At 40.1% G+C, this 16,234-nt stretch overlaps 5 protein-coding genes across 15 annotated transcripts; 3 read left to right on the top strand and 2 right to left on the bottom strand.

Moving 5' to 3' along the window:
• The first annotated feature begins 468 nt into the window (after positions 1-468).
• Positions 469-4,550, top strand: LOC104708224 (WD repeat-containing protein 26 homolog). 2 transcript variants are annotated; one of them, XM_010424751.3, is made up of 5 exons: positions 469-1,067; positions 1,589-2,444; positions 2,866-2,967; positions 3,094-3,723; positions 4,100-4,550. In XM_010424751.3, the coding sequence occupies exons 2-5, from the start codon at positions 1,644-1,646 to the stop codon at positions 4,328-4,330; spliced, it is 1,764 nt and encodes a 587-aa protein (XP_010423053.1). In that variant the 5' UTR covers positions 469-1,067; positions 1,589-1,643; the 3' UTR covers positions 4,331-4,550. The 2 variants fall into 2 exon arrangements, with proteins under 2 accessions (XP_010423053.1, XP_087318975.1); XM_087462849.1 differs by having other exon boundaries at positions 675-1,067; positions 2,786-2,967.
• Positions 4,488-9,270, top strand: LOC104708225 (transcriptional repressor ILP1). The gene is made up of 6 exons (XM_087462848.1): positions 4,488-5,852; positions 6,073-6,240; positions 6,782-7,461; positions 7,591-7,873; positions 7,980-8,269; positions 8,669-9,270. The coding sequence occupies exons 1-6, from the start codon at positions 4,692-4,694 to the stop codon at positions 8,859-8,861; spliced, it is 2,775 nt and encodes a 924-aa protein (XP_087318974.1). The 5' UTR covers positions 4,488-4,691; the 3' UTR covers positions 8,862-9,270.
• A 21-nt stretch (positions 9,271-9,291) lies between these two features.
• Positions 9,292-11,245, bottom strand: LOC104708226 (uncharacterized). The gene is made up of 7 exons (XM_010424755.3): positions 11,214-11,245; positions 10,517-11,141; positions 10,322-10,417; positions 10,039-10,216; positions 9,861-9,958; positions 9,651-9,712; positions 9,292-9,562 (listed from the first exon to the last, which is right to left on the bottom strand). The coding sequence occupies exons 2-7, from the start codon at positions 10,970-10,972 to the stop codon at positions 9,406-9,408; spliced, it is 1,047 nt and encodes a 348-aa protein (XP_010423057.1). The 5' UTR covers positions 10,973-11,141; positions 11,214-11,245; the 3' UTR covers positions 9,292-9,405.
• A 36-nt stretch (positions 11,246-11,281) lies between these two features.
• Positions 11,282-13,521, bottom strand: LOC104708227 (uncharacterized). Of its 10 annotated transcripts, none has more exons than XM_010424757.3 (8): positions 13,357-13,519; positions 13,184-13,252; positions 13,008-13,049; positions 12,693-12,821; positions 12,479-12,556; positions 12,308-12,361; positions 12,014-12,133; positions 11,282-11,744 (listed from the first exon to the last, which is right to left on the bottom strand). In XM_010424757.3, exons 2-8 carry the CDS (start codon positions 13,235-13,237, stop codon positions 11,613-11,615), a joined length of 609 nt encoding a protein of 202 aa, XP_010423059.1. In that variant the 5' UTR covers positions 13,238-13,252; positions 13,357-13,519; the 3' UTR covers positions 11,282-11,612. The 10 variants fall into 10 exon arrangements, with proteins under 10 accessions (XP_010423059.1, XP_087318977.1, XP_010423061.1 ...); XM_087462851.1 differs by having other exon boundaries at positions 13,008-13,075; positions 13,357-13,501; XM_010424759.3 differs by having other exon boundaries at positions 12,479-12,574; positions 13,008-13,075; positions 13,357-13,498.
• A 73-nt stretch (positions 13,522-13,594) lies between these two features.
• LOC104708228 (NADH dehydrogenase [ubiquinone] flavoprotein 1, mitochondrial) lies at positions 13,595-16,193 on the top strand. The gene is made up of 3 exons (XM_010424764.3): positions 13,595-13,820; positions 14,201-15,676; positions 15,932-16,193. Exons 1-2 carry the CDS (start codon positions 13,818-13,820, stop codon positions 15,656-15,658), a joined length of 1,461 nt encoding a protein of 486 aa, XP_010423066.1. The 5' UTR covers positions 13,595-13,817; the 3' UTR covers positions 15,659-15,676; positions 15,932-16,193.
• The last annotated feature ends 41 nt before the right edge of the window (positions 16,194-16,234 follow it).

A 16,234-nucleotide genomic window follows, 5' to 3' on the forward strand; every position in this document is an offset into this window, starting at 1 on the left:
AACTTGTAAACTCAATTTTTATCTATATGTTCAAATACCGCGGATCAGATCGTGCACCACATCGCATTATATATATATATATATATATATATATGTAGGAAACGAGATGAAACTTTCATTACTCATACAAGATACAACAATCGACATGATGCTCGAATGCAGCTTAGTTTTATAATTTAGTACTAACTAAGCTAAACTTTTTACAATGTTAGATATTAGGTGCTTCCGCCAAGTTCACCTACCAAATACAATGCACAAAGATAAAAAATGATTAACGTTAATATTTGTTCTCTTCCAATAAGTTTTGAGTTGGATGGAGGATTACTATAATATTACTTGCTGTAAACCATTAATTTTGGGTCCCCATTCAAACGCTTTTAACTTTTTTTGGATCTCATTTTTTTGTTATGTGCACTTGTCAATTTCAACTTCTTTAATAAGAGACTTGAGGAAGATGATATTTGTTATGACATCATATTCATATAATGTACTTTATTGTGTGTTTGCTTAAGATATTGTTTGAGATAGTTATGAAGACCTTTTTGGGCGCAAGTAATACGACATTATTGTCTTGACTAAGTAATGAAAATTACAAACTAAATTACAACAATGTGAAAGAAGATACTTTAAAGAAACAAGTAGATAGAAAAAGAAAGATGCATAATGTAATGTTTGGGGTACTAAAAGAAAGACGAGAGTATAGCACTATAGCCTGTGATGAGGATCAGCCACGCCTACCCTTTTCTCCTCTCACTTGTGCCTTTGTTTTAATAATATTTGTTTGTGTGTTTTCTCTCCTTTCTTATTGAGTCTCTCTCTCTCTCTCTCCTTTTCATCTTCTTTCTTTAAACGCTTCCTCTCTTCTTTTTTTTTCCCCAGAACTTGCTCTCTCTCTCTCTCTCTCTCTCTCTCTCTCTCTCTCTCTCTCTCTCTCTATCATCTTCTCACCGCTTTGTGCATCTCTCTATCGGGTTTCTCCCCCCTTCGTTTCCGGGCTGTTTCTTAACCATCTCTCTCTCTCTATTTCTTCTGCCATCGCCAAACCTTATCTTTTGCTTCTTATTTGGGTAAGATTGGATTTTTCTGCTCACCCCCTTTTTTGATTTCGTTCTTGTTAGATCGTTAATTGATCTTCATCCCATAGTGATCCTTCTTCTTATTTTTACTTCGATTGTTGATTTTGACGAATTGGGTTTCTCTCTGGATTGATTTTGAGCGATGTTGATGTCGATTTTGTTGTTTTAATTTGAGTTAATTCTCGCTATTGACTAATCGATCGTGAGTGTGTCTGTCTATTAAGGAGGTGGTTGTTCTGATCGAACAAAGTGAAAAAGTACAACTCTTTTATAGTTTTTGATCAATTGGGTTTTGATTCACTCATTCTTGATTTTGTTGAATGCTAATCTTTTTGCTATACTCACTATCTTGTGCTACTAGATCTACATGAGTTTTCAGAGACTCACTTGTTAGTCCCATTCTGTTTCTTTCTTATTTCCATGGCGTAACTGATTGATCAAGTTGAATCCTTGTACTCTTCTGATGAAATGCTTTCTTTTTGTTTGTTTGTTTGTTTTGGATCTGTACACAGCTTGGACTCATTTATCTCTCGGCAGGAAAGTTATATGGGCTGAACTAGGAATTTCATGGGAGTTGTGGAGGATACTGAACCTCCTTTGAAACGTGCAAAGCGGCTTGTTGGCGAACCTAACGGCTTCTCCGGGAACTCTTCTGTTAGACCTTGTAGCGTGAACAACTCTTTGGGAGACCTGATGGCAAGGCCTCTCACCTCCCAAGGGGATGACCAAACTATCGGCTCCAAAGGTGTCATTAAAAAATCTGAATTTGTTAGGATTATCACTAGGGCTCTTTATTCTCTTGGATATGATAAAACCGGGGCTATGTTGGAGGAAGAATCCGGTATCTCTCTCCATAATTCCATCATTAAGGCCTTTCTGCAGCAGGTTAAGGATGGAAAATGGGATGAAAGTGTTAAAACATTGCACAGAATCGGTCTGTCTGATGAAAAAGCTGTCAAATCTGCTTCTTTCTTGCTCCTAGAGCAAAAGTTCTTAGAGCTTTTGAAATTTGAAAAGATACTTGATGCGCTAGGCACCTTAAGGAATGAGATGGTGCCTCTTCGTATTAATACAAAGCGTGTTCACGAGCTTGCTTCCTCCCTTATATCACCTTCCAGCCTTGTATCACATACCTCTTCGGCTCCAGGTAAAGAAAGTGTGAATTCAAGGTCCAAGATTCTGGAGGAACTACAAAACTTGCTTCCTGCTTCTGTTATAATCCCAGAAAAGAGGTTGGAGTGTTTAGTTGAGAATTCCCTTCATATCCAGCGGGATTCTTGTGTTTTCCATAATACCTTGGATAGTGATTTGTCTTTGTATACTGATCATCAATGCGGGAAGCACCAAATTCCTTCTCAGACTGTTCAGGTTAGACTGCTCTGCTGTGAATGTTTTTCCGTTTCTTTCAAGTTGTTGTTGTTGTTGTTTCGTTTCTTGGTGATCATGAGTTTCTCTGTACTGTAAGAGGGTCACTTATCTTTAGCTGAAAGGTTTACTGTACAATGTGCTGCAAACGTTTCCACTTCCTTGGCAAGTCATTGTGAAAGAAATAACAGATGATAATTGTCTCAACCTGATGCCTCTTTTCTTTTTCCGTTATTCCTTTTCCATCATTGGCTATATAGTACATTCTGTCTTTGCTCTCACCGGTACTTGCGTTCCTTGGATTAATTAATTACTTGTGTGGCATCTTTTGTTTCTGTTTGTAGTTTAGTGAGACTTGCAGTGCATGTGTGCGTTACTGACTTAAAATCACATTCGTTAAGTTCTCTCTACGTGAATGGTTCAGATCTTGGCGTCACATACTGATGAAGTTTGGTTCTTGCAATTCTCTCATAATGGCAAATATCTGGCGTCATCCTCCAGGGATCAGACTGCGATTATATGGGAGGTAATGCTGACCCACCAACAAAGGCTTACCTGAATTGAGTTTTGGCTAACCTGTTAAAGTTTTGATTTCTTACCTATTTTCTTGGAGGCAACCTGTTTGCTGATTCACTTAAAATGTATTTTTCAGATCAACGCAGATGGGAAAATTTCGTTGAAGCATACACTTGTTGGCCACCAGAAACCCGTAATTGCCATCTTATGGAGTCCTGACGATCGTCAAGTTCTTACATGTGGAGCAGAAGAGGTTATCAGACGCTGGGATGTTGATTCAGGAGACTGTGTTCAAATGTATGAAAAAGGTGGTATTAGTCCCATTTCTTGCGGATGGTATCCTGACGGCCAGGGAATAATCGCTGGGATGACAGACCGAAGCATATGCATGTGGGATTTAGATGGTAGAGAGATAGAATGCTGGAAAGGTCAGAGGACGCAGAAGGTATCAGATATAGCAATGACAGATGATGGAAAGTGGCTCGTAAGTGTATGCAAGGATTCGGTGATATCCCTATTTGATAGGGAAGCTACAGTGGAGAGATTGATCGAAGAGGAAGACATGATAACATCGTTCTCGCTTTCGAATGACAACAAGTATCTTCTGGTAAATCTCCTAAACCAGGAAATCCGTCTCTGGAATATCGAAGGTGACCCCAAGATTGTGTCGAGCTACAAAGGCCACAGGCGTTCGCGATTCATCATCAGATCATGCTTTGGTGGGTATAAACAAGCTTTTATTGCTAGTGGAAGCGAGGATTCTCAGGTAAAATCTGCTCTTTTCCTTGCCATAGTATCGTCACATAAACACATAAAAGAACGTAGCTAAATCGAATGACAGTGTAATCTGGTCTGTTCTCTCAAGTATTCTCAGAACTGAGTAAGTGGTTGTTTCTTTCTTCATTTGATCATCAGTTTAGACAGAATGTAATCAGATGTTGAAATGTCAGTCTCTGTTCTCAGAATCTCTACTGGATAGAGTAATGGTTGTTTCTTTCTTCAGTTGGTTGATCTATGCGTGTTCAGGATTTTGAATTAGGATATAGAATTGCTTCTCTATTCTGTTGATCTCTCTCTGCGAGTTAGTTATGTGCGGATTTTGTTTTGGTGACAAGAGTGCACGCATTTATGTTATTTTGCAGGTATACATTTGGCACAGATCAACAGGGAAGTTAATCATTGAGCTGCCAGGGCATGCAGGAGCGGTAAACTGCGTGAGCTGGAGCCCGACGAACCTTCACATGTTGGCGTCAGCAAGCGATGATGGAACCATAAGGATATGGGGACTCGAGAGGATTAACCAACAGAATCAGAAGAAGCAAGTGCAAGGAAGTAGTAGTAACGGCGTGATTCACCGATGCAATGGGAATTGATTTATGATAATAAGAATGAATTTCGTAAAAACTATTTTAACAGTTAAATGTTGTTTCTTCTTTCCTCTTCATCTTCCTCTTTTTGTTTGCTTCTTCCTTTGATTATGGAAAAGCAAAAGAAAGAAGGCAAAAGCTGTTCTCTTCTTTATTAATCCCTGAACGCAAAAAGAAACAAAAAAAAAGGTTCAAAAATGCAATTTGCAACATTGTTGCTTCCCTATTTGCAATATTGTTATAATTTCCTTTTTTTTAAATTTCCTTCTTTATTTCATTGAGATATAAGCACAAAAATACAAAATAATTAGCTCAATTTCAAAGTTTCGATCCCTAACTGTAAAATCCCTAATTCGAGAGAGAGAGTATGGGAAGTAACCGTCCTAGGAATTTCCGGCGGCGCGGGGACGACGGCGATGATGAAATCGACGGTAAAGATGCTACCGCCGCGACTAAAGCGCCTACTCCGGCTCTTACTTCGTCTAAACCTAAAAACCTCCCAGCCTCGACCCCGAAGAAGAAACTCCTAAGTTTCGCAGACGACGAGGATGAGGAAGAAGATGGAGCTCTCCGTGTGACGGTAAAGCCTAAGAACGGGAGAGACCGTGTCAAATCCTCTTCGCGTCTCGGCGTTTCGGGATCTTCTCACAAACACTCTTCCACCAAGGAACATCGTCCCGCTTCTTCTTCTTCTTCTTCTTTCTCCACCGTGTCTCCGCTTTCTAATGTGCTTCCCCAAGCCGGCTCTTATACGAAAGAGGCGCTGCTTGAGCTCCAGAAGAACACACGTACGCTTCCTTATTCTCGCCCTAGTGCCAATGCCGAGCCCAAGGTTGTACTCAAGGGTTTGATCAAACCTCCCCAGGATCATGAGCAGCAGAGTCTGAAGGATGTGGTCAAACAGGTTTCGGATTTGGACTTCGATGAGGAAGGGGAAGGTGACCGGCCTGAAGATGCGTTTGCCGATCAGGCAGCTGTAATTAGAGTCAAGCGGGAGAAGATGAGGCAGTCACGTTCAGCACCGGCGCCTGATTACATATCACTGGATGGTGGTATCGCAAATCATTCTGCTGTTGAAGGAGTCAGCGACGAGGAAGCAGACTTTCAGGGTATTTTCATCGGTGCTAGACGGCACAAAGGTGATAATAAGAAAGGTGTGTTTGATTTCGGTGATGATAATCCTATTGTTAAAGAAACCACGACAAGTAGTTTTTATGAGGATGAGGATGAGGATGAAGAAGAGAAGTTGTGGGAGGAAGAGCAATTTAAGAAGGGTATTGGTAAAAGAATGGATGAAGGGTCTCATAGGACTGTAAGTAGTAATGGAATTGGCGTGCCTTTGCATCCTAACCAGCAGCCACCACCACAACAGCAACCGCAGAGGTATACTTATCATGCCGGGATTCCAATGCCGAATGTTTCTCTGCCTCCTACCATTGGTCCAGCTACTAGTGTTGATACTCTACCAATGTCACAGCAAGCCGAGCTTGCCAAGAAGGCATTGCAAGACAATGTTAAGAAGCTTAAGGTATTGCCCTATGAACTTGGCTTCTTCCTGTTTATGAATCTGTTGCCTTCTCTTGGTGTTTGGGTAATATCATTGTATTTTTGTACTGTCATTGTTGTTCTAGTTAACTATTAGTTAAGGTGAGGTTTAAAATGTAGCTCAGCACAGAGGTTTTCCTAGTATCTCTTTGCTATTTGATTTAGTTTCTAATGCCCTTCATTTATTTTCAATTTTTTTCCAGGAGTCTCATGCAAAAACCTTATCCTCGCTTACCAAGACAGATGAGAATTTGACTGCTTCGTTGATGAGTATCACAGCTCTTGAAAGTTCTCTAGCTGCAGCTGGAGACAAGTATGTCTTCATGCAAAAACTGAGAGACTTCATTTCTGTTATCTGCGATTTCATGCAGGTACGCTTTAATATATGTTGTGACTGTGGTCATATACATATTGCTTATGTTGCAAGCCTATCGTTTTTAATTTTTGTGATGCCAACATCGACTGCTTTCTTTGTGCATCTCTTGATGTCTCTTTCTCTCATATCATTTGACTGCATAGGATCATGAATCCAGTGTCCATATTTTCATGGAAACCTAGGTTCTAGTGGCATACATTTTCTCTGACACTTGTAGTTAGACTTCATCTTTGGGAAAGCAAATGATATTTGTTAAATTGAAACTAAAACTGGGTTTACCCTTTACATGACATACAACATATTATCTTTCCTGTATAGAGTTGTATGGATTCTTGAATGCATAAACTATACCTTAATAGAAGGAAATTCTAGCTGGTCATTCCTTTGTTCAAATATGTAAACGAAAGACCAGCTGTGAACCCTACCATATTTGTATCTAGTACTGCTTTTAGATTGCCATGTGCATAGAAATAGTTGCAAGACAACTGGTTGTTAGAATAGAACTCCTAGTTGATGTTGTGAAATTTCTTTTGCAGGAAAAGGGTTCCTTAATTGAGGAAATTGAAGATCAATTGAAGGAACTTAATGAAAAACATGCTTTATCTATTCTAGAAAGGAGAATTGCAGATACCGATGATGAAATGGTAGAGTTGGGGGCTGCTGTAAAAGCAGCAATGGCAGTTCTAAACAAACAAGGACGGAGTACTTCAGTGATTGCTGCTGCCACAAGTGCTGCGTTGGCTGCATCTGCTTCTATAAGACAGCAAACGAATCAACCAGTTAAGCTTGACGAATTTGGCAGAGATGAAAACCTGCAGAAGCGCAGGGAAGTTGAACAGAGGGCTACAGATCGGCAGAAAAGGCGAGCTCGATTTGAAAATAAGCGTGCATCAGCCATGGAGATTGATGGATCTTCTCTGAAAATAGAAGGAGAATCAAGCACTGACGAGAGTGACAGTGAGACTTCAGCTTATAAGGAGACGAGAGATAGCTTACTTCAGTGTGCTGATAAGGTCTTTAGTGATGCATCTGAGGAGTACTCCAAGCTTTCAATGGTGAAGGCAAGATTTGAGAGGTGGAAGCGAGACTATTCATCTACTTATCGGGATGCTTACATGTCTTTGACTGTTCCTTCCATCTTTTCACCTTATGTAAGACTGGAGCTTTTGAAATGGGATCCTCTTCATCAATATGTGGACTTCTTTGACATGAAATGGTAAGCTACTCGTGATTTCCAACTTTCCTATCCAAACTTACATTGTCAAAACACAGATCACTTATACTATCTAGTAGGCATTAGTCTCTAAGCGTATGTGTGCTTAACCCAGACAATTTCTGTCTCCAGGCATGGATTGCTATTTGATTACGGGAAGCCAGAAGATGAGGATGATTTTGCACCAGATGATACTGATGCCAACCTTGTCCCTGAGCTAGTGGAAAAGGTTGCGATTCCCATTTTGCACCACCAGATAGTTCGTTGTTGGGATATACTTAGCACTCAGGAGACAAGAAATGCTGTTGCTGCTACAAGCTTGGTGACAAATTATGTTCCTGCTTCGAGTGAGGCCGTAGCGGAACTATTGACTGCTATTCGTGCTCGCCTTGTTGAAGCCATTGCAGCTATTAGCGTATGAATTTGAATATGTTACATCTCTTGCTAATTCCTAATAAAAACAGACTCTGTTATGAGATAATGGACTAATAATATCCTCTGGTTCTTTCTTTATTCTCCAGGTTCCGACATGGGATCCTCTGGTATTGAAGGCTGTACCTAATGCTCCACAAGTTGCTGCATATAGGTTTGGGACATCCGTCCGTCTTATGAGAAACATATGTATGTGGAAAGACATCCTGGCGCTTCCAGTGTTGGAGAACTTGGCTCTTAGTGACCTTTTGTTTGGAAAAGTATTACCCCATGTCAGAAGCATTGCATCAAATATCCATGATGCTGTGACAAGAACTGAAAGGATCATTGCTTCTTTGTCTGGAGTATGGACAGGACCAAGCGTCACAAGAACCCACAGGTAACAGTGATTAACAATCAAATCTGATGCTTTCTCTTGCTCATGGTTCATTGTAACGAAACATTATAGTTTACATCTTTTATGTCGCATACCATTTACCATTCGATTACAATCCGTCTGCACGAAAAGTTAAGCTGTTTTGTACGAGTGCCATTCAAGAATAAGTAAAGTAGGGCTGTTGATGGGGACTAAGATTTGCAAAAAGTCTAGGCACGTCCCTCAAAATCAGGAGTATTGGTCAGACGATGGTCTTACGCAATTTTTTTTTAACGCTCATTCGTCTTAGACAAATCATCGTTGTTTATCTTCATTTGGTTCACATGGTATCAGCATCTCGTATTAGGACATTACCAAGTATTCTCCTTGATACATACTAAAATGTTTTTATTGATTTTGCAGTCGTTCGCTGCAACCTCTTGTGGACTGTACTCTGACACTTAGAAGAAATCTCGAGAAAAGGCTTGCCTCAGGACTAGACGATGTGGAAACCACTGGTCTTGCCCGCAGGTTAAAGAAAATACTAGTCGAGCTCCACGAACATGACCACGCCAGGGAAACTGTCAGAACATTCAATCTCAAGGAGGCAGTTTGATGAAAACTTGTATTGGTGGGAAACTGGAAAGTCAACTCAGAAATCTTTAGCCTCAAATTATATGGTACACCTTTCAGACTGATCGATTTCGATATTGAGGATCAAAACTCTTGACTCCAGGAACTGAACTTCTCCTGGGGATTTTACATTTCAAGGTGTATTACTATTAGGTTAGCACCAAAAGCATCCGGAATCCATTTTTCAGGCACAGCAGAGTTTTAGTTAGTACTTTGGCTTAATGTAAGTAACATTTGTGCTTGTAGAAGAGCTTATACTAAAATAGAAGCTTAAGTATCTCGAGTCCTTTTTTTAATGTTCCTTTTATACATCTGTGAGTTTAGATTTAGCCACAACTTGTATTGATGTGCTACATTTCAGATGGAGTAAATTTCTATTACAAGTAGCGTCATTACTTATCGCAAAAGGCAAATTTTGGTTGAAATTTTAGACGTCTACTACTGTGAACAATGTGATATATATAAGTCAAAGAACATAAGGAGGAAAACCCCTTTGGAAAAAATCCTAGTGTTAAAGAAACATCTTATTAAGGAGTGGTATTAGAGTCATCTTCTTCATTTGAATCTTCTTCTTCTTTATCCGAGGAAGACTCGGCTGTTTTCTCAAATTCCACCATTTTCTCAAGTGCCTCTATGTCTCCAGCTTCAGCAAGCGCGTGTATCCGCAGCTTCTCTGCGTCTTCACTGAAATGTTTTGTAGAGATTGGTCAAGTAAAAGGAACGTTGTGAAAGCACAAGAATAAAGCAGCAGCAACCTGAGAGTCTAACTTACTCTGTAACTCCGAATATTTCCTTGACGATTAAGGAGTTGTCTTTTGAGCAGAAGTCAGGAAGCTATCGAAAAGAGAATGAATGGAGTTAGAAAATCTATCACATACAGAACATTGTATGCATATTTGGCTCTATGAATAGATCAATGAAGATGATGAAAAGAGTAAGCAGATTCTCTCAAGTAGAAGTAAATGTTTCTGCATCCATTTACCTCAGAAAGATAGTAAATTTTCCCAAAAAGGGCCTGCACAGCAAGTTTTCTCTTGAATCCTTTTTCTGTAAACCCTTGCATTTTCATCACTACCGGACCTGCAAAACCACCAACGATGTCAAGAAGATTGTAACAATTGAAGAGAGAACCTTCATAAAACAGAGGTTTGTATGGAAACCTTTTTCTTTAACAATACGACGAGAGATCTCATTTAAAATCTCAGGAATCTGAGAATCATTCAAACCAGAAGCTCTTCTCAGATGAATGAGATCAGCAACAAGGTCAGGATTAAACGGCTTCTCATTCAACGCATACCGAATGTATTTCCTCAATATCTCCTCCATGTTGAACTCTGTCTGGATGTAGAAAACACAATTCAGCGTTTCCAAATGACAGATTCTGGAATGAAATGATCATAAAGATCATACCAATGATGAGAAATACATTTATTATATACAAACCTTTTGTTCAAGTGCCTTAAGCTCAGAGCTATGCACTGTTCCATCTTTCCGTAACAGTTCATCTATAGATCTGCAAAGCATAGCATTCTGATTCACCTGAAGAGATTCCAAAACAAAAAATTGAATCAGTTCTTTTGTTATCTCAAGTAAGGATCACAAAAGAGAGAGAGAGAGATAGAGAATGGAATCAGAGACCAGTTTCCTGCGTTGAGCTTTAGGAGAAGAGAACTTCTGAACGGTTTTGACAAAAGCAGTGACGAAAGTGACGCCGACGTAAGCTAACGGAACAGCGAGCATCCACGGCAATTTGCTACTTCCAACTCGAGGACCTGGAATCGCCTGAGTCACCGATCCAGTGAACTCGACTAGGTCTAACGCCTTCTCCTGAATCCACATCATATCTTCCTCTACTTCCTCTTCTTCTGTCTCCTCCTCCACGCTCGAATTCTTCTTCGCACTCGGCTTCGGAGCTGCGACAATCTCCGACTGTTTCTTCGGCGTTGCGGCGGAAACAGAGATGTGTTTCGGTCTCAGCTGACGGAGTGAGGGTAGTGGGGAGAACAGTGGTGTTCGAGGGAGTAGCAATCGTTGGCCATTGCTCTGGCTTCGAGTCTGGAGAAATTGAGATGAAGGTAGGAGAAGTGACGTCATTGTTGAAGCTCGACGATTTTGAAAAGACCGGCTTCGGATGCGGCGGAGCACTGCAGAAAAAGGCGAGCTTGTCTGGGAACTACGACGACAGCGAAGGAAGAAGATATAACAATTTCTATTTATTTGGGAGGTGTTAATGGGCCTTTCTTTCTCAGCCCATTTATTTCAACTACAAGAAAAGAAAAAAAAAAGTGAATTAATTAAGCAAACAAAATAAGGGAATTTGAAGTCTTTTGATTACCAAAAGCTAGAATTTTCAGTTACTCTCATGTTGAATCAGATCATTATTCTAATTTCTTCCATAATGTAAAGTGAAATGGTCATGCTATATGCATGAGTAAGCCAATGCAAGACACATGAACATACAAATTAGAAACTTACAAGCAAACGTTTTGCTTGCTTGCATCTTCTGCAATTTTAAGTTCCATTATCTCTTTTTTTTTTTTTTTTTTTTTTTTTTATAAATGTCAAAAGGGTAGATTAATCTACGGAAGAATGTTTCGCAGGTCGTATAACTATCTTTCTTCTTCCTCATAGATCAAGGCTATATAGGAAACAAAGCTACTCTAAATTTGCAGTAATTACAGAAAGCTTTTGGAACATCCAGGTCAATAAGAACTAAAGGAGAAAACCTAGTTAGTTATAGATTCTCAGGCCAGAACTCCCTATAGAAGGCTCGTTCAAATTCTTTTTCTTGTAGATGTTTTTCGTGCTCCATCATCTTCCGCATTTTCTTAGAGAGTTTCTTGCTCTTCTTTGACTCTCCTTCATCCTGAAATTTATAGTTTAAGGAAAATATAAATTATATGCCTTAGAGATAATGTCTGCACTACAAACGATTAGTTCCTACTCTGTTGAAAATGGATATCAACTACCTCGAGCCTGCTAAGAATTGTAAAACAAGAAAGCTCATGGCTACATGATAAAGTAAAACCAAGTCCAGCAAAACTGGGATATGATGTGTGGTTGATGCATACTCTTTACCAATGCATGAATATTTTTTCATTATAAGGTAGTTACAGATTTAAAGGGAATCAATACCTTTTCGCCGTGTCCAGAAGCTGTAGCCTTAGGTTGTGCCGCTTTTCTCTTAGCTGGTTGTTCAGCTCCCAATCCTCTTTTGTTATTTTTTGGCTCTGCTTGTACAGGCACCAATCTGCCCTGCTCGGAAGAAGAGTACAATTAGAGAAGTGAAACATTCCTATTGGGTGGCGAATAACATTGCATCAGTAGATGCGATTCCGCAACTAGAACGGAACCAGAATGATAAAGGGACACTGCGTTTCCACAGCTAGAGAGAACACTAATTGATATAATAAGCATATGCAAATTTACCTGTTCAGCGACTCCAAGACCAGTGCCTTCCGTCCAGCCATGCTTCTTTAGTAGCTGCATATTCCAACGTTTACCATTGATTAAACACCATTTATAGTATATCATTCGAAACAAGGAAAACACACAGTAAAACATAGACATTAAAGATAGAACACAGCTCGACATAAATACCTGAAACCCAATGTTGGAAGAATTGATAGCAGGCAATGAACTGCTTGATCCAGAGGACTCACCCATAACGTTCGACACCTGAACACAGCAACTCAACTGTCAAAAGGAGAGAAAAAAAGGAATGCACATTCAGTTCTCCTTACTTCTTATAGTCTAACTCAACACAGCTAGAAACAGACCCAAAAAGAATAAATTCAAATGCAACATCACTTACTTTTTCACTGTTTTGAGGAATGGTAGCCTGAGACTTTACAATTTTCTTCCTCCATTGTATCTTTAGTTTCTCTGCTCTCAGTCCAAGTTTGTTATGTTTCACTTGCGTGTCTATAGGCATCAGTATCCCCTGATTGCAAGTAGAGCAATTGTCAGAGAACAAATCAGAATAAGAAATTGACCAGTAAAACAGCAAATACAGACACTCGCAAAAAAAAAAAAAAAAGCTTCAACTAAATAGTTGGAAACACACATACTTCTTGGATCAAAAAAGCATACAGACCAAAGTAGTAGTTACAAGAATCAAAGAGCTCACCTGTTCAGCGATTCCTAGACCAGTACCGTGCTTCTTTAGATGCTGCAATAACCCAATTGCACCATTACCTTAAAGCAAACCAATTCCACTAAGGGATCAAAAGAAAAAAACCACAAGAAACACAATTATCCCAACACAATATAACACAGACGCATCCAGATATATGACTTATAAACCTCAAACCCAATATTGGCACCCCATGAACTTGTTGAAACTGAGGAATATTCCATAACAAATCCCAAACCCTAAATACAACGAATTAAACAAATTAAATTTAGGGTTATATACTTTATTACATCCTGAAACTAAATCATCATAATAATAGAGATAATAGATAGATGGTACTCACCAAAAACGTGAAACTCAAGGAAGAGCAGATCAAAATTGGGTCTCTCTATCGAATTCGAACGGACCACCGCCTCTGCTAATCGCCGGCCAGAGGCAATTGGAGATTGAGAAAAAATTATAAAAAGACGCCTCGTATATGTTTCTATATGCAAATTATTCCCTATACTTTTATAAATATTTCACATTCGACCCACATATTTTACGTTAATTGATTTTTACCGGGCCGGAATATTTGGGCTAGGCCCAGGATAAGCCCATAAAACATTAGGAAAAAGTTAACGTCATGAAGACGCGGACTAATCTAAACCAAGCAGTTCATCTCGAGTTCGTCGGTCTCAGGTAGGAGAGGAATTATAACTCCGTCCGTCTAAGCTACCTTATAACTCGCGTTGGTCTCAGGTGGCTTCAAGAACAAAAAGACCATTCTCTCTCTCTCTGTACGACTACTTCGCGTTGTCTCCAATGGTATGTAATCTCACTTTGATGATCTTCAATTTCATTTCTAGGTTATGTGTTTGTTTTTTTTAATCTCTCTCTCTCTCTCTCGATCGCATTTGTTAGGGTTTTTGGAATTTGTGACGTTGATTGTATTGATTTCGTATGTAGTTGAATAATCTCAAAATGCGACATCTTCTTTCATATAGATCTAGCTGGTTGTGATTGATTGGAATTTGATTTGATCTGCCTCGAGGTTATCGTATTTTTTCAAGAGCGATTGGGTTTATTCACTTCCTTTAATTGGTTTTGTGATGTTTTGCTTTTGAACCAGAATCATGCGTTTGAGTGTTTGTTACTTTGAATTGATTTTGCAATATAACCTCTATGTTATGTGGATTTGATGATAGGCACCCGTTAGGGGGATTCTTGGTTTGCAAAGGGCAGTATCACTTTGGAAGGAGAGTAACAGATTGGCTCCAGCTTTGAGATCATTCAGCACCCAAGCTGCATCCACTTCCACCACTCCACAGCCGCCTCCACCTCCTCCGCCTCCGGAAAAGACTCATTTCGGTGGTCTCAAGGATGAAGATCGGATTTTTACCAATCTCTATGGTCTACATGACCCATTTCTCAAAGGCGCGATGAAGAGAGGTGATTGGCATAGGACCAAAGATTTGGTGCTCAAGGGTACTGATTGGATTGTCAATGAAATGAAGAAGTCTGGTCTTCGTGGACGTGGTGGTGCTGGTTTCCCTTCTGGCCTTAAGTGGTCTTTTATGCCTAAAGTATCTGATGGCCGTCCTTCCTATTTGGTTGTGAATGCTGATGAGAGTGAGCCTGGAACTTGTAAAGATAGGGAGATCATGCGTCATGACCCTCACAAATTGTTGGAAGGGTGTTTGATTGCTGGTGTTGGAATGAGAGCTAGTGCAGCGTACATTTACATCAGGGGTGAATATGTAAATGAACGTTTGAATCTAGAGAAGGCTAGAAGAGAAGCATATGCGGCTGGTCTCTTGGGGAAGAATGCATGTGGTTCTGGCTATGATTTTGATGTTTATATCCACTTTGGTGCTGGTGCATACATTTGTGGTGAAGAGACCGCGCTTCTTGAGAGCCTTGAAGGGAAGCAAGGAAAGCCTAGGTTGAAGCCTCCGTTCCCTGCTAACGCTGGTTTATATGGCTGTCCCACAACTGTTACCAATGTGGAAACAGTGGCTGTTTCGCCTACCATTTTAAGGCGTGGACCTGAGTGGTTTTCTAGTTTCGGTAGGAAGAATAACGCGGGGACAAAGCTGTTTTGTATATCGGGCCATGTAAACAAGCCATGCACGGTCGAAGAGGAGATGAGTATACCTCTCAAGGAACTGATTGAGAGGCATTGTGGAGGTGTTAGAGGTGGATGGGACAATCTACTTGCTATCATCCCTGGTGGCTCATCTGTTCCTCTGATTCCTAAGAACGTCTGCGAGGATGTGCTGATGGATTTTGATGCGCTCAAGGCTGTCCAATCAGGGTTAGGAACCGCAGCAGTCATTGTGATGGATAAGTCAACCGATGTTGTGGATGCAATTGCAAGGCTCTCTTACTTTTACAAGCATGAAAGTTGTGGGCAGTGCACTCCTTGCAGAGAGGGAACAGGTTGGCTTTGGATGATCATGGAGAGAATGAAAGTTGGTAATGCAAAGCTGGAAGAAATTGATATGCTCCAGGAGGTAACCAAACAGATCGAAGGACACACAATCTGTGCATTGGGTGATGCAGCTGCATGGCCTGTGCAAGGTCTGATAAGGCACTTTAGGCCAGAGCTCGAGAGAAGGATCAGGGAACGCGCTGAAAGGGAATTGCTACAGGTTGCTGCTTAAGTACCTCGTTAACCAGAGGTTTGCATCTCCAGTCCTTGTTGATCCTTCTTCCTCTCTTTTAATCTTCTGTTGCAACCTTGAAAGCGTAGATCTAGATTTTAAGCATTCTTAGTTGATTGTTTATGTGAAAAAGGTAGACTTCCCGTTCTAAGCCCTGTATATAGATTTCTTTGGGCAATCAAGAACTTGAGCCGGCTGCTAGATAATGAACAGTTTCTGTAACCATCTTGTCCTCTATCCTTATCTTACAAAATTGATTTTATTGTTTTGTAGGGCGTTTGCTATTGTTCTCCATGGAAATAAATTCTGAAAGCACACTATTAGGGTTTATGGGATGCCAAGGTATTTCAGAAGGACAGGGAGGTATTGTATTTGTTTAAACTTCAAGTTGTATGAGAAAGAGCTCTGTTGGGGTTACTCAACTTTTTTCATTGTTTGCTTGTTTTGTCATATGACTATGAGAGCACATTTTGGAACAACCAAACAAACCCTTTTCATGTTTGAAATAAAAAGATGCTCTTTTTCGGGTTTATAAGTAGTCTGCGTTGGAACAAATTTATAATCAATGGTTATCTT

This window comes from Camelina sativa, chromosome 8 (genome assembly GCF_030686135.1).
Source record: "Camelina sativa cultivar CO46 ecotype springtype chromosome 8, ASM3068613v1".
In the NCBI taxonomy this organism is placed as follows: Eukaryota; Viridiplantae; Streptophyta; class Magnoliopsida; order Brassicales; family Brassicaceae; genus Camelina; species Camelina sativa.

Coding starts and splice junctions, on each gene's coding strand:
- LOC104708224 (XM_010424751.3), top strand. CDS start 1,644: ATGGGAGTTGTGGAGGATACTGAACCTCCTTTGAAACGTGCAAAGCGG. Junction 2,968..3,093: donor AGACTGCGATTATATGGGAG/GTAATGCTGACC, acceptor TGTATTTTTCAG/ATCAACGCAGATGGGAAAAT. Junction 3,724..4,099: donor GTGGAAGCGAGGATTCTCAG/GTAAAATCTGCT, acceptor GTTATTTTGCAG/GTATACATTTGGCACAGATC.
- LOC104708225 (XM_087462848.1), top strand. CDS start 4,692: ATGGGAAGTAACCGTCCTAGGAATTTCCGGCGGCGCGGGGACGACGGC. Junction 5,853..6,072: donor ACAATGTTAAGAAGCTTAAG/GTATTGCCCTAT, acceptor ATTTTTTTCCAG/GAGTCTCATGCAAAAACCTT. Junction 7,874..7,979: donor AAGCCATTGCAGCTATTAGC/GTATGAATTTGA, acceptor TTTATTCTCCAG/GTTCCGACATGGGATCCTCT.
- LOC104708226 (XM_010424755.3), bottom strand. CDS start 10,972: ATGACGTCACTTCTCCTACCTTCATCTCAATTTCTCCAGACTCGAAGC. Junction 9,959..10,038: donor TCGTATTGTTAAAGAAAAAG/GTTTCCATACAA, acceptor GTGGTTTTGCAG/GTCCGGTAGTGATGAAAATG. Junction 9,563..9,650: donor GAAATATTCGGAGTTACAGA/GTAAGTTAGACT, acceptor AAAACATTTCAG/TGAAGACGCAGAGAAGCTGC.
- LOC104708227 (XM_010424756.3), bottom strand. CDS start 13,237: ATGGAATATTCCTCAGTTTCAACAAGTTCATGGGGTGCCAATATTGGG. Junction 13,050..13,183: donor GTGCCAATATTGGGTTTGAG/GTTTATAAGTCA, acceptor GGGTTATTGCAG/CATCTAAAGAAGCACGGTAC. Junction 11,745..12,013: donor CTTCTGGACACGGCGAAAAG/GTATTGATTCCC, acceptor TATAAATTTCAG/GATGAAGGAGAGTCAAAGAA.